Raw genomic sequence first — 15,899 nt, 5'->3', positions numbered from 1 at the left:
ATAACTCACAGGACCGCTTCTGTTTGCTAAAAGTTAGCAAGGGGCGAATAGATGAAGTATAAAATGGTATAAATGATCATATGTATATTGGCAACGCGATAATAGAGCTGCTTTAAATGGCATGTGTTTGTACGACAACGAGTTATACCAGTCAAATGAGGTACAACCATACTGTATGTACAACGAATTGCTCGATAACTGTGTAAAGCAACATCCACGTTTTTGGTTAAATAGCGAATATAACAGGCCTACTGCCTTACATACACATGCAATTTAAGGCAGCTCTATTCCCGCGTTGCCAATATATGTTCATTTAAGCCAGTTGATGTATCTATTACCTCATGCTAATTTAAATTTAATACATTTAGTCGCAATGTCGCATTTAATATATATTCTAGAAATGTAGTTTAATTGATACTTAACTGTTGTCATAGTTTTATTTGAACACAAACAACAAATTGTAATTTTTTTATGCAGTATTTACGATTAGATTTGCATAACCAAATAGAGATTGGAGTTTGCATCAGTCATAACGTACAAAATGAGAATATATACATTTCCTATCTACCAGGCTGGCAACCTTCGCACCGCTTTAGTAAACGTCAACAGTCAAAACAAATGTGTTTAACCAATTGTATTTCGCATTTATTTGCAATTCGTTAGGAAATCTTGTAAACAAAATATATTTATATTTAAATGGATAACGTTAGTATTAAATAGTTAAATGATATTTCTAAAGCTTCAATAACTAAAACATTGTTATTCAACATCCGCAGGAACTTCGTAGCAAAGTGGAGTCATGCTGCCGGACGGCTGAGGATTTCACAAAACTATACTACACATCCTTTGACAAGCGACGGCATGTGAGTATAGGCTTCTTTCTAATTCGAATTCATTTTCACCTGCTAATTTATTTTCTCCTGTCTGCCTTAGCATATGGGTCGCATGTATCTCGATAATGGTTTGCTGGTTTGGAATGGCAATGGCTCGAGCGGTAAAGATAACATACAAAAATATCTAATCGAACTACCTACATCAGAGCACACAATAACTAACTTGGATGCACAACCTATTATCGATGACGCTGTGGGCGGTCAGCTGACTTATATGATACAGGCCGGCGGTACTGTACGTTACGCCGATGAAGGCGTTAGACCCTTTCAGCAAACGTTCATCATTACCGCTCAGGAAGATAAGTGGAAAATAGCTAGTGATTGTTATCGACTGCAAGATGGACTGGCACGTGCGGAAAATTAGTTTAAGTATATTAAGGAAGCACAATTGAGGTTGCCCGAACACACTTCACATTGTATGCGAAACAAAAGGAAAAAAATATAACACTTGTTGGGCACACTCACATTCTTTATTTACGTACCAAACCGCAGTCTTCATCGTCTAAATCTAACTAAATTAATTACTCCTCCTTGGCTTTCTTTGCATCGGGTTCGCCTGAACTCTCCGTGAATATCGGTTTTGGTTGAGTCTTTTTGTATGCCGGCGCTATCCAATAAGGATTCTCTTCAGCTTCCTTCGCATATTTCAAAATCGCCTCACGTGGATCTTGGTCGTCATCGACCCGCTTGCTCAAGCCCAAATTTCTTATGACATATGAGGAGAGTGTGCCACCTGAGCTCGCAACACGTCCACCTTGGCCGCTGGTTATTGGCAAATCTGGTCGCCGCGATTTGACTGGATCCAAACGTTCCTTTTCCATTTTCTTACGTGATGACCTCGATTTTTCTTGCCTAAACATTGGCAAGGCATGCGGTGTAATAATTTGCGATACACCAATCATTTCTGTGTGTTTTTTCTTGCGATGTGTCTTGACCACGCACAATTTGGCACCGCGCGAACTGAGTAGTTCGTCGTAGTAGCACTTGATGACACCATTGCCGCAACCGACGAATATCTGATTCAGCTTCGGATGCCATAGTGCTTTTATGACATGTGAGTCTGTAACACCAATACGTTTCACCTCTTCAAAGGTTTGTGTGCTATAGAAATGCAGTTGCGCTTCCTTCGCACCTTTTGGTAATGATTCGCCAGTTAACAACATTTTATCATCCGGACTGAAGCAACAATCGGTAGTGTCGTAACGTGAAAATAGATCAGTCCACGAATGCAGTGGATCTTTGAACTTTCGTAAATCCCACAACTTCATTGTCTCATCATTGGAACGTGTTGCCAAATGCGTTCCCAAGTATGAAAATTGAATGGAACTAATTTCGGAACCCTTTTGATGCGCACCACGCAAACAGTGTGTCGTGTTGACGAACATTTTACGCGTGTCCCACATCTGTATCGAACCATCAGCACAACCGACGGCAATTAGCGTTGCATCGCGATTAAAGATGCACGCAGAAGCGTTGGTACGCAAACCGCCCTGCGCTCGTGTTTTAATTACTGTCTTTTGTTCCTTCGACTTAAGGCCATGCCAAATTCGTAGCGTGCCATCGAGTGCCGCTGTAAGGAACTCTTCACGTGTATAAGGGTGCCAACAGCCGGAGGTAAGTTGTGCGGTGTGGCCCTTTGTACGCGACATGTCGCTAATATATTGATCGCCCTTTACACATTCCATTTTCTCAAATCCATCACGATCAAGTATTTTTGCCTGTGAATTACCAGACACCACCAGAATCATGTCGCCCGTAACGGAGTAATGTAGAGCGCGTATGGGGTAGTTCTCACAAGGTTGTATGGTACGAAAGCTGCGCATTGCCGCATCCATGCCGGCGAAATCCCAAAAGCACATATCATAATCGATTGAGCCGGAAACGAGACGTGCTCCTGCGGGATCGCCGGCAAGTGCGAGCACCGCACGTGAACCATGCTGCATTTGCACTTCATGTGTATTCGGTATCTTGCGCTCCAGATGTCCACCATCGTCACTATTCTCGTCGTCGTCGTCATCCTCATCATCATCACTGTCTGCATTCGTTTTTTTCAACTTGGTCACTGATTGTTTATTAGTGTCTGCTGCAGCACCTACAGCGTCAGTAGGTAAGGGACCAAATGCAGGTTCATCATCCGAATCATCATCCTCACCAGCCTTACGTTGGTCGGTATCTGTACGTGGCTTTGAGGGCGCGACTTCACGTGCTTTGGCTATTTGTTCCTGTAAAATTCAATAGTTTAGTTTTCTTTTTTTTTTAATTATTTAAATGACAGGATGAAAATACACAAAATGCCAGGATATTCCATTTTTTTTTTTTCATCATAAAAGTGTACTGGTCTGTGTTCAGTGATCACACCATTTATTGATTACTTACATTTATATCGAAAACTTTCGCGGTTTTCCTTCCAAACCCGCTTATTCCCATCACTTCTTTAAGGTGCTGACTTTCCATGTCGTCTGTCACCTCTTCTACTTGACGTATCAACTGCTCTTTTCCCATTTTCTTGAAACCACCGCCGGTGTTCACCGAAGTCGTGGCTTCATCCTCTATTTCTGCTGGTGTTTCTACTGCTGCGGCAGGCTTATTGGGATTAAGATTTATTTTCCCGAAGGAAATTTTACTGCGATTCATTTTTATTACACTTTAATGCACGAATATATCATTTGTTATTGATTATTTTCAACTGTTTCGGATAAATGAAGAAATAATCTATGTTGTTGGTATAGGAAGAAGAGGCAAACGTAAATTGCCGAAACAGCTGTTTGTCGCCCAACTATATTTATTGTGAATATTTGAATTCGTACAACCCGTGTGTGTGTAATTAACCCATAGGCGGTAGTTGAAAAAATAAAAATTAAATTATAGTAAAATAAATTTAGGAAAATAGTTGAGTAAATAAACTTATTTGTGGTAAGGGGTAAATAAAAAAGCAAAAAATATATTAACTTTTAAAAAAGTAAAAGGGAATATATAAGCAAATTCAAATAAACTAAAAGTACGTTCGCATATGCAGTAATTATCAATAAATTCACAAAATAAATGTACCCTTTCACATATGGTGATTACCTGCAAAGTTGACAATCAGCAGACAACCAGTAGTGACAGTTTTGAAAGGGGTTTCTTCATAGAGATTACTCTGGTGGAATATTTTGGAGTTTTTGGTTTGTATAATTATTATTAACGATATGACGAAAAGTCAAGGAGAAGGAATAGCTAATTTAATTGCGCGATTGGCTACTAGTAATAAACAGTTTTAATCTATCTCAAAAGGTTTATGTCACAAAAACATAGTTCTCAGTACAGTAAAATCCAATTAATGTAGATCAATGGGACTCGTAGTGGAAATGACGCTGGAAAAGAGGACACTATTATACTATGTACTAAATACTTTTAATTTCAATGTTTCGAAACTCGTCCTTGCAACTCGCTGGAGTCTTCTTTATTTTATATGCTGTTGACTGATCGATCTCTACGAACTTTTAATTTGTTTTAATTTGTACACTTCAAAACTCAACCTCCAGCAGGGGTCTGGTATTTCTTAAACGCTCATGCCTGTTTAACTTCTTCAATGAAATAAAAAAAGTGCGTGTAGCGTAGTATACATAACGGAAGTGAATCTTTCAAGGCAGACAAAGAAAGAGGGAGAGATCCGAGAGAGAATGAGAGAGAGAGAAAGAATATATATTTAAATAAATTCACAACATTTGCAGAGAATATAAATAGACAAAATTTACATAAAACCGAGAAGGGTCGACCGGTGTAGGTAAACGCCGGACACAAATCGTGGCAACAACGCGCACTACTCCGAGCGTTTATCACAAACGCAGCGATTCCAGGACCGCAGCAGCGGCACAAATTATCGCAAGGCAATACCAATAAATCTGACGCCGGAATGGATAGCACTTTAGTGTACGCACAAGCACTAGCCAGGAAACGGAAATAAGCGCCACAAAGTAGGCACCAAAAAAAAAAAGCCCAAAAAAATTGGGACCAAAAAACGCCCCAAACAGTAGGCACCAAGGAAATATAACGCCAAAAAGTAGGCACTAAAAATATATTTCCTACAAGTTTGCACCAACAAATAAGCGCCAAAAAGTAGATAGTGTTATTTTTCACTAGAAATCAGCAACCTCAAGGAAATACTCAGGAAAAATAGCCTAAAGAGTATCTATCTCTCTCCTTTTCCTTTACGTTATATCTTTTTTCTCTCTCGCGGAACGAAAATGCCCAAAACGCTGCATGGCCTTGAAATTTTACTCTCCATTCTCGCTCGTCCATCGACGCCTAAGAAGTTTTACTTACAAAAAAAAAAATATAATAAATGAATGATAACTTTTTTCATGACACACATTCCGATCATTATTGACCGAAGTTTCCAGCGGTTGCCTTAAAAACTTGCCCTTCCCCCCCTAATCACGACCAAGAAACTGTACCGCTCACATGAAGAAAGCTAAAACTATAGCGAAAAGTTTAAAGCAAGCAAAAAAATAGCTTTTATTTTTTACCGAAGATTTCTTTCATATTTTTGAAAATAATTTATAAATCATGTCTTACTAAAAAAACTCTGCAACCAATTTCAACTGCAATTAATTTAACAAGAATTCATATTTTGTTGAAAACGCTTATTGCAAAGTTTCTATAACCAACCGCATTCATTAATTTATATAGAACCTTTCTTATCCGTTGACAACAATTAAAAACAAAGTTATAAACTCTTTGACACATCCTTTACGCTTACTGCACTACAGCCTAACCTCATCGACAGCGCCGCTTACTAAACAGTAGTGGCCAATTTCATAGCACGGCACTTTCGCTTAACGAACTCCTCCTTGGCGGGCATGTATTCGTGTGGACGCCAAATACGGAATTGTTGTATATCTGCTTCGCGCGAAGGCATATACGCGAAGAAGGTGTCCCTTGGATTTCTGCAAATATTCGGCTTCATTGCCATGTAGAAAGTGCGCGATTGATCCATAACGGAAGCATTCAGTCTATCGTAATATTTTTTACGCAGCATTTTAGTCTAAAAAAAAAAAATATAAAAATAACCTTTTTTGTATACACATCTCTTACTAACCTTCTTCCAAAGGTAATCGCGACAATTGTAACTGACAAATGTAGCCCCACCAAGAGGTTTTGTGGTAGGCAGCATAACGTCTACGGTCATCTGCTCCAGCGCATTAATTGTTGCCAAAGAATCGAAATGCCCCTTACGCAACTGCTCACGGGTGTATACTTTACCGTAACGCGTCTGTGTCCAAGAAATCAGTGAGCGCAATTTGTGCGCATCCGGCATAGAGGCTAACACATACTTAGGGTCATTAGCCAGGTAGTCTAGAGCATTTTTTAACATACTTTGCATTAATTTTTCGTCGTCTGGATCGTAGTAATCTAATTCAACGTTTAAGAATGGATATCGCCGTAACTGAACTGTTTCCTGCTTCGCCAATTCTTCATTTTTAGCCGCCACACCTTCCTTGAACGTTTTTTTCACATACTGTTTTATAGCTTCGTCCAAATTTTTTGGTGCTTCCAGATCGTTTTTATTCAAATTTAAATCACTATTTATAATTTTTAAGAATTCTTTCTGCACATTTAGTCGAGTATCCTGCTTTTCAAATTCAAATACTTTCGAATAGTTGAACTTATAAGGCTGATGCTTCCCCGGTGCCTTAAAGTATGCATTGGTTTCGTCTTGTGACTGTTCCGGATGTCCATAATCATAGTTCCTCACATAGCTATAACCGCAGTCACATGGTGTGCGATGTAGTATATCGCGTACCCGTCCGATTTTTGACGTATTGGTACTCGAATGGTGGCGTTTACGCATGACAGCACTTGATTTGCACACACAAGCTTCACCGGTACACTTCTTCAAACAAGCACCAACATATTCTTCAAGACCATTTATTGTTTTTATTGGGTGTTCACCACCGCACAAGCAAACCTCTGATTTCGTAACACACTCACGAATTTCATCTTGAGACCAAAGTTCTAAGTGGCTGCGAGTCCGATCGGCTACTTTCTTGAATTGCACCATGTGCAGATTGACGTCCTTTTCAATCTGTTTGCGGATTCGTGCAATACGCTCCTGATTAAAAACAAAAATATATATTTTTTGCTAGACAGAGATTAGACTGAATAAAGGCAGACATAACTCGCCATACACAAAGACTAACATTTGGATTGGCCGTATTGGTAGAATAAAAGCATACTCAAATGTGTAAAGGAAAATATCGAACGGGATACAAACTTTGAACGTTGGGTACTTAACATTATTGGAGAACACCTATAATATCATATGAACTTGATAGAGGTTCAAGAGTCTTAATGAAGCGAGTAACAATGTATTAGAAGCGGAGCCTCACGAATGCAGTATAGCTGTGAGGAGAAAACGGAGAGTCGCCTCCAGCTCGCTATCCACCAAATAAAGGGACTTCGAAATAATGTTTAATCGCAACGCATGGGTCCCTATCGAACTGTGTCCGGTTAATGAATGAGAGTTGGTTTTACTCAAGGCGCATTTATTGAAGGTGGTGGTACTAGACCAAGAACCATGTTTTGTACGTTTGATTGTTACGGCAAGGTATTGGCGAAGTAGAAAACAAAAAATTAATTCGCCTTGTTTCATTCTGTTCCGACAGCTACATGAGCACAACGAAAGGAAAAAAAAAAAATAAGCTGATTTACCAACACCACCTTTAATAGATTCGCCTTAGTTTAACTATATGGACTTTTATGGAACAATGTTGGTTAAGGCACCTTTGCAATAGCCTCAGGTAAGCCAGGTCGTAAGATCAACCCCACGAACTTTATTCTGCTAGAAAGTAAGAGTGCCTACTCACCTCCCTTTTAGGTGTCTCAATATCGAAATATTTTAAACATTTTTCACGTGCTCTAACTCTCAACTCGTGTTCGAAGTTTTTCTCCATTTCAGCTAGATTTTTATGATGCACGCATATATTTTTTTGCATTTCATCATCTCTATAATCGTGACTTAATATTTCGGTCATTCTAATTCGTTTATAAATATGCTCTTTAAAAACATTTCTCGTCAGTTCGGATTGTCTTGGATAATTTTCTTTAAACATTTGATCCATTTTATCATTCAATATTTGTACTCCTGTTCGCACTCCGGTGTGAAGATTATAATTGGCAAACCAACGGTTGCTTTCATTCGGTATCACATAATTCGGATCTTTAAGCACATCTTCATGTGGATTTTTGGTCTGATACGAAGATGGAAACGCGGTCAGCTGGTGTTCATACAGTCGAGGGCGTACCAATTCTTCGAAGTAGGGTAGTTTGTATCTGACTCGCATGCTATTAACCGTCTTATCTTCACTAAAAGAACTCTGATTTTGTAATCTCTTTTTGGATATCTTTTGCTTTTCAATTGCAATGCGACGAAGTTCTGCCTTCGTTGGTTGCGCTGGCGGCAAAATACTATCTAAGCCACGAAGGGTAAATAAAAAATCCAAATGTGCAACACTCGATAAGAGTAATTGTTCGTTTACACTGTAATTTGTACTCTCAGTGTTGTAATATAATTCATTTATGAACCACAAAAACGCCAAATCATTACCGCCACTAAGAAACATTACAAAACGGATTTCAGTTTTAGGTAAGGTTGGCCGTATACCAATACGGTTTAATAAAGATTGCACACGATGTGTTGTACCCTGTCCGGAATCATCACGTATTGCATTATGTAACTGGGAAGCCGCGTCAAGCTGAAACGGAGACAAGCCACGATACCACTTCGGTACATCTGCAGTCTTTACGAATTTCTCGATGATTCGCTTATTGCGTGCTATCTTCTCTCTTTCCACATTGGTTGTGGGTTTCATAAGGGCAATGCCGGAAAACATATTGACAGAAGTTAAACTTTCTCTTAACAGAACAAACAAGTTGCTAATAAAATTTGTTAACAGTTCGAATTTTTTATTAACGCAAAAAATTTATAAATTGAATATGCATGAAAAATTGAAAATCACTTCGAAATTATAAATGACAAGTGTTTCAATTTTATTTTATTGACAAACATTGCTTTTTTCCCCCAAATACCTAGTTCATACTTCGACCGAAAATTAATTCATTAGCAATTTTGTTTAAACAACAATATTTAAGTAGCTGAATTATACGCTTAAAAGTTAAGTTGATATTTTCATATCGAATCAGAGGTGGGCTAGATTTTCGTAAACTCCATTCTAAGTTTATTCTATAAACTGCAAATTGAAATTCAAAACCAACGAATGATGGCAAAAAGCTACTCATTCAAGTCCATTGTGAATGATTAAATCAAAATAGGAAAAACCGTAGGATGGCGGAAATTCATTCATTTCTTGTGCGCTCATCGTATTGCGGAAATTTGATCGCCATTTTGTAAGCTCAGTTAGTTCAAAAGTTAAAATAGTTTAGCAGTAGCCAGAATTGCAGTATATAAGTAATTTAGCGCTGTTTGGCGCATTTTTACATGCTTGGGATTACATCTAATGCTTTTAAGTTTTGCTTTGTGGTTTTTACACTTTACTAATATATCAAGACGCACACCACAAATAGGAGGAGGAGCTCAGCCATACACCCAAAAAGGGTATACGCGCCAATTATATATATATATATATATATAATATATATTATATATATATATATAATACATTAACAAATCTGCGATTGTCTTCGTAGCTGGCTATGATTTTTTGAAGACAGTAAATTTGGCAATTGATTTGACATAACTAGCTAATTAGGTTACATTTCGCGAATTCGGTTTTGTAATTCCCGAAGGAACGCAAAACCTCTCATAATTAGGAGATTTTAATAAAAGTTATATAGAATCTGTATTTCACTCAAACGCAAACGAGTGTTCTCCTTCCTGATAGCTAAAGCTGGTCACAAACAGGCCACAATTCCAGCGATTTGTTGCAGTTCGGAGAAAATCCATCGGGTATGGCGAAGTGCGGGCACAAATCACAAGTAATTGAACATTTTCATTTACCTGGGACTTGTATCTGATCGTCGTCGAGATAAGCGTAAGCGGAAAAATGACAAGTGTTAATAACATTTTTTTGGAAAAATTTATAATGCTTCAAAAATGAGGTAGTCTTATCAAAGGTTTTTTTTTTTGAATGTATTCTAGCTTAACTACATATGTAAATTTGGTAATGCGGATTCCAGACTATCGACCCACATTTCAAGCACATGCGATTTTCGAATTTAAAGTATTAAAGTTTATATAGTTTATAAATTTATTATAATTCCATTATGAAAATGTATACCGTTCATTGAACGTAAATTTACAAAACTGAGTACTAAATTATATGTTTCAGTAAATTAAAATTTTTTGTATTAAAAACGTGTCAACTAAATTAAAAAAAGATTTACATTCACTTTCTCCAATTTAAAAAATAAACTAATCAAATTCCACAACATAGTTGGAATACTAAACAAAAGTGCTTGTGTATCAAATTGAATTAAAGAATTTGGAAGTTCAAAGTTAAAATTTTACACAAGAAATGCAGTGTCAACTATTAAAATATTTTGACATTTTTTTTTAAATATAGACAGCTCCTTCTTGGCTTTTAATAGACAGATTCCACCAAAGCGCCTTCATTAAAAGTGGTGACACTAGACCAACAACAATATTTTTTACGTTTGATTGTCAAAGCAAATTATTGGCAAAGTAGAAAAAAAAGTATGAATTCGCCTTGTTTCATTCTTGGCTGACAGCCACTTGGACACGGCGAAATCAGCTGATTTACCGCTACCACCTTTAATAGATTCACCTTGGATTCAACTATGTAGAATGCATTCTTCTTCTTGGACTGCGAGAATTCCACAAGTGAATATGTTGTATGTCACTGGGACGAGCCGGTAAATAAGCGAATATGGTTTTGCTTTGTGATCGGCCAGTGCAAAGGTACGGACTCATGGCAATATAAAGCCGACGTGATTGCTCCATAATTGAATTATTGATGCTTTTATAAAAGAGATTGCGTACGTGTTTGGACTGGAAAATATGCATAAATTAAAATGTGTCTCCTTGAATAGTGTTTTACATATCAATACGATTCTTATTTCCGAATCTATTCATAAAGGGTGTTTTTTGTAAAGGTTTCATTTTTCAATAACGGCTATATTACATATATAGCCCACCCTTTATTGGGAGCTTGGCTCGAAATTGTGACCACATATTTTTTTAATCACCAACATGGTCTCAATTTAGCCGTGAACAAACCGCTGTTATGCGAGCAAATCAGTTGATTTCTTCAAAATCTCTGAGAGCCGGTTAAAGGTCTGAAGTTGACCTTAGTTTCTGAATTCTCTGTGTCTGCCCACATGCCCGAAATTATTTTCAAACACGAATAGCATAAAATTATCTTACTAAGAAAGTAAATTTTCAGTTTAAAATTAAGTAAACTCATTAATTAAAAAAAAACACCCTTTATTATATACGTATTTGCATACTCACCTTCCTCATAAGATAATCATGACAGTTATACTTTATAAATATCGCACGTCCCAGATTTTTAATTGCTGGTAGATTTTGATTCATAGTCATCTTATTAATTGCTCGGAAGAGTTGTGCCGATTTGTTGAATATGAGCGCCAATTCATACTGGGTGTAGACTTTGCCATAGCGTTGATATACCCAATAGCGTAAAATTGGCACTTTATGTGCATCGGGTAATGTGGGTAAGACATATCTAGAATCTTTGGTCAGTCGCTCAAGTGCTTCCTGTAACATTCGATGCATCAATTCCTTATCATCTGGATCATAATATTTCAATTTTGTATTCATCTCCTCTTTCCCTAGATCCTCTGCTGCTTCACCATAGTCTTCTTTAAAGTTTTTTAATTTATTTTTAAATGTTTGAAAGGCATACTTTTTAATTGCTGCATCTACATTTTCTTTGGACTCCGAGTTTATAATACCCAACATCTCTTCGCTTTTAATAGCGCCCACGCATGCTCTCCTCACGCTTTCGCGCGCTTGCTCATCAGCTAGTGTTAGATCGAAAATTTTATTATAATCAAATTTAAAGGGACGATGCTTCTTGGGTGCGTTAAAAAATGGCCCATTATCATTGGTCGTTTTTGAGTGCCCATAGTCGTAGTTCTTTATGTAGTCATAAGAACTGTCACACAGTAAATCACCTTGCGATTTACAAGTCTTTTGACAACGACAAAATCTGCATTGGGTCGTCGGTGATATATCCTTCATTGAAGGTTTTCTAAAGGCGTTGCTGGTTAGGCAATCGCCAATAATTTCCATTTCACTTGCTTTTCTCCGATTTGGTGTACGAATAATATTCTCACTCTTCGCATTTAACGGTTTCTGTTTATCGTTACAATTATTTCGTTTGCGCGCAATACCACACTCGTTTAGCGAATAACGAGTGTGTGGCTCTCTATTATATTTGTTATCTTGACCGCTACAATGGCGACTTTTTGTGTTACAACTTAAACTATCTGATATAGGGTACTCATGTAAGTTCTCCTTGGATACGAGCAGTTGGCTCCGAGATTTATTTGCCAATTTCTTAAATTCCATCAAATGCATATTGACGTCTCTCTCGATCTGTTCGCGAAGGCGTAAGATGCGTTTCTAAAGAAAGATCGGAGTAGGAGCGAAGCGTGGCTTTGTATATTTTATATTCTTACTTATATTTGAGAATAAGCGATTAGAGAAGCAATGGCTACTGGAGTGGAATAATAAAATATATCTATTAACCTTTCGGGCTACGGATACTTCCGGAAATACCTATACCGCATGGGTGAAGTCAGTGACCCTAGGTACATATATTGCGAAGCACCGAGTTATGACGCCGAGCACACGTTCACAAGTTGAAAGAGATGCTCTGAGGGGGTAGATTGGCGAGATCGCACCGACCAATGTGGTCGGCAAGATGCTTGAACGCGAGGAAACTGGAATGCGAGTAAAAGATACATTGAAGTCGTATTGCGGAGAAAAAAGACAGACCTCGACGCAGTACGACAAAGCGAAGCTTCACAGACAGAGACATAAGAAGATGAGCCTATAGTATGAAGCTGGCGACAAGCATGGTAGACCCAGTTGTGGGTGAATAGAACCGGTTCATCCTATGGATATCTTTCTGGGCCCTACCGAAGTAATGCAGAAAGCAGTTCCAGGAAGGGAGTCTCCCTAGAAGAGGGGAGACAATCCCTCCTGTTTTAGTGACCACACCAAGATGACTATCGCTGTAAGAGCAAAGCCATTTGGAACCCTTACCCACCAAAACAAAAAAACCTCAATAGAAGAAAATGTGTCTCTACTTTTATTTACGGGGGCATTGTGAATGATAACTTTGAAGCTATTTTTCTCGCATTTTTGTCTTTTAGAGTTATGAAATGCTTCTAGCAAACGCTTTACTGGGACCGTGCGACTTACACTTTTTCGAAAAAATTAATTTTCCGTTGATAGAAGAGTTTTGTGGATGTAGAAATGTGAAGGACAAGGAAAATCTTGTTCTTGCAAAAAAAAAACTTTTTTTGATCTCACTTTTTTTTTAATTCTTAAAAGTCTTGCAGAACCTTGTATTAACTTCTAATCGACGTCTGCTGCTTTTCGGAATGCTTATAGTCACATAAAATAAACTATCGCAATGAATTTGGGCCAAACTATAATCTGACGCAAACTTACGGCGGTCGCCATTAGTCGAATGGGTTGATGCGAGATTACCATTCGGTAATGCCCATGTTCGGGTATGAAGCACTAGACTCCGGGCACGAAGCACCGAACAGTAGAAACTTTTCTAAAGCCGTTTACTGGGTGTTTGGCCCAGCTGCTCCTCCGAATGGCAGATGGGTTTTTATGACAACCTTCTTTCACGGCCGAAATACACTCTCAGATTTGCCATTGCCTGCCGAAGCGCGACGGCTATAATAGACTGACGCAAGGATGCATGCAGATTGCTTAAGCAAACATGCTCCTTGAATATGAATTAAGTGTCTTGACTCTGTCTTAGAATTGGAGGAGACCTCGGACGGCAAATGATCATAAAAAACAATAAAAAGACGTATTCATGACTGAAATACACTCGGCGGCTAAGCGTTGTCTAGAGAGGGGCGATGGTTGCTAACTTTTGGATGTTTAAATTTCGCCGTGTTTATCGAACCGAAGGTCTACTGTCCGTACATCATAAACAACCATGACTGTGCAAAATATCATACGAAAATTTCCTGATTGTCACTAGATAGATGTGTGCTCCTGGTTGCTTCAGTTCCTTCCAAACCTATTATGTACTTCCTTTGCCCACATACCCCATTTTATGTACCTCTTTCTTGGGCGTTTTCACATCAAAGTATTTTCGACATTTATCACGTGCTATCACACGCAGTTCATGCTCCAAATTCCTCTCCATCTCATCAATAAGTGCAATGTTCGCCATTGAAGGTATTTTCGACAATCTTAAACGGTTGAATATTTGCGCATCGAAAATTTTTTCGGGTATTTTAACTATAACTTCTTTAAAAATCGTATCCAAATTTTCGTTGATGATACTATTCGCTGTTTGACGCGCATAGTTAAGGTTGTAATTGGAAAACCAACGACTGGATTCATTCGGTATTACATAATTGGGATCTTTGTAGACATCAATGAATTCCAAACGCAATACATGATCAGGTGGTTGCAACGTAAGCGATTTTCCATAAGGGCGTGGCATTCGCAGATTGTCAAGATATGGCAAATGGTATAATATTTTCACTGTGCTAATCCTTCTTCGACCTGATTTGTACTTGGGTCTACGATTCACATGTTTTAGTAGCTTAAGTTTGGCTGCGCTCTCCTGCATTTTTGTGCGGTATGGCTTTATTGTATTTTTTGGTGGCTGTTCTGGTGGCAATATATCATTCAGGCCGCGTATAGTAAAAATCAAATCTAAATGAGCAATGCATGAAAAAATCAGTTGCTCGTTTAAACTGTAACCGGGCCCTTCCGTTGTGTAGTACAGGTCTTTCAAGAACCACAAAAATGCCAAATCATTTCCACGACTGAGTTTCATTACAAATCGTGCTTTCGCCTTGGATATGGCTGGGCGCAGTCCAATCGTATCCAAAACGTCACGCACACGATGGGAGGTGCCTTGTTCGAGATCATCACGTATTGCATTCAACAAATTGTTGGCAGCTTGCAGCTGAAACGACGAAATGCCACGATACCAATCGGGTAGGTCCACGGAGCGCATGAATTCTTCGACGAATACCTTTTCTCTAATGATAGAGGTGGATCTACGTTTTGAATTCATTGTCATACAAGAATTTTAACTAATGTCCGAAATTAAAGAATACAACTTTTTAATTTTTGTAATTTGAAAATTTAAAAACGAAATAAATTTAGTTCCACGCTGGCAAAATTTGTAATGCTCCACAAAAAAAAAAATTGTTTTTCAAAAAATTAAAAAATGGAAACTTAAATTGGCAATGGTTTGAAAGTTGATTTGAAGGATTGAGGATAGAATTCAAGTGTGAATGATTTTCTTTGAAATAAAACAGTAGAACAGTAGTGGTGTAAAATGATTTTCTTCCTGTTGCAAATGAAGGTAAATAAAGTGCGAACTGATTGACATACGTTAAAAAACCATGGCACAGGGTTTTATTAAAAAGGGTTGATAATCTATTCATTCTAATTCAATTTTAGTAGTTTTTGTATATATAGTTCATTTTCCTACAAAAACCACATAAATCCTAGTTTACAACTTTTTTCAAATTAAAAAAATGCAACAAACAAAAATATTTCGAGTTTTCGTTACATGGAGGAAACATCGAACATCGTTCGCAAAAACTTTTTCAAAAACCAATGCGATTTTTGAGTCACTTCCAAACTTCGACTATTTTCTTCTTCTTGATTGGCTCTATAAGCGCTTACGCGATTTTTGCCGAGTTTAACAAAGCGCCAGTCGTGTCTTTCTTGTGCTAACCGGCGTCAGTTGGACACAAAAAGAGAAGCCAAGTCCTTCTCCACCTGATCTTTCCAACGCTGGA

General features: G+C 38.0%; 3 protein-coding genes across 3 annotated transcripts; 1 reads left to right on the top strand and 2 right to left on the bottom strand.

Annotated features, from left to right (window-relative positions):
* The first annotated feature begins 592 nt into the window (after positions 1–592).
* Positions 593–1,353, top strand: LOC128867414 (NTF2-related export protein). The gene is made up of 3 exons (XM_054108600.1): positions 593–705; positions 777–863; positions 934–1,353. The coding sequence occupies exons 1-3, from the start codon at positions 697–699 to the stop codon at positions 1,255–1,257; spliced, it is 420 nt and encodes a 139-aa protein (XP_053964575.1). The 5' UTR covers positions 593–696; the 3' UTR covers positions 1,258–1,353.
* Positions 1,316–3,660, bottom strand: LOC128867413 (gastrulation defective protein 1 homolog). The gene is made up of 2 exons (XM_054108599.1): positions 3,270–3,660; positions 1,316–3,115 (listed from the first exon to the last, which is right to left on the bottom strand). Exons 1-2 carry the CDS (start codon positions 3,525–3,527, stop codon positions 1,415–1,417), a joined length of 1,959 nt encoding a protein of 652 aa, XP_053964574.1. The 5' UTR covers positions 3,528–3,660; the 3' UTR covers positions 1,316–1,414.
* A 1,745-nt stretch (positions 3,661–5,405) lies between these two features.
* LOC128867251 (uncharacterized) lies at positions 5,406–15,290 on the bottom strand. The gene is made up of 7 exons (XM_054108355.1): positions 14,192–15,290; positions 11,365–12,501; positions 10,691–10,902; positions 10,278–10,335; positions 7,742–8,842; positions 5,974–6,987; positions 5,406–5,919 (listed from the first exon to the last, which is right to left on the bottom strand). Exons 1-7 carry the CDS (start codon positions 15,167–15,169, stop codon positions 5,671–5,673), a joined length of 4,749 nt encoding a protein of 1,582 aa, XP_053964330.1. The 5' UTR covers positions 15,170–15,290; the 3' UTR covers positions 5,406–5,670.
* Positions 15,291–15,899: the final 609 nt, after the last annotated feature.

The sequence above is a fragment of the Anastrepha ludens genome, chromosome 6, assembly GCF_028408465.1.
Source record: "Anastrepha ludens isolate Willacy chromosome 6, idAnaLude1.1, whole genome shotgun sequence".
Taxonomy (NCBI): Eukaryota; Metazoa; Arthropoda; class Insecta; order Diptera; family Tephritidae; genus Anastrepha; species Anastrepha ludens.
This window is presented reverse-complemented; position numbering and strand designations above follow the sequence as displayed.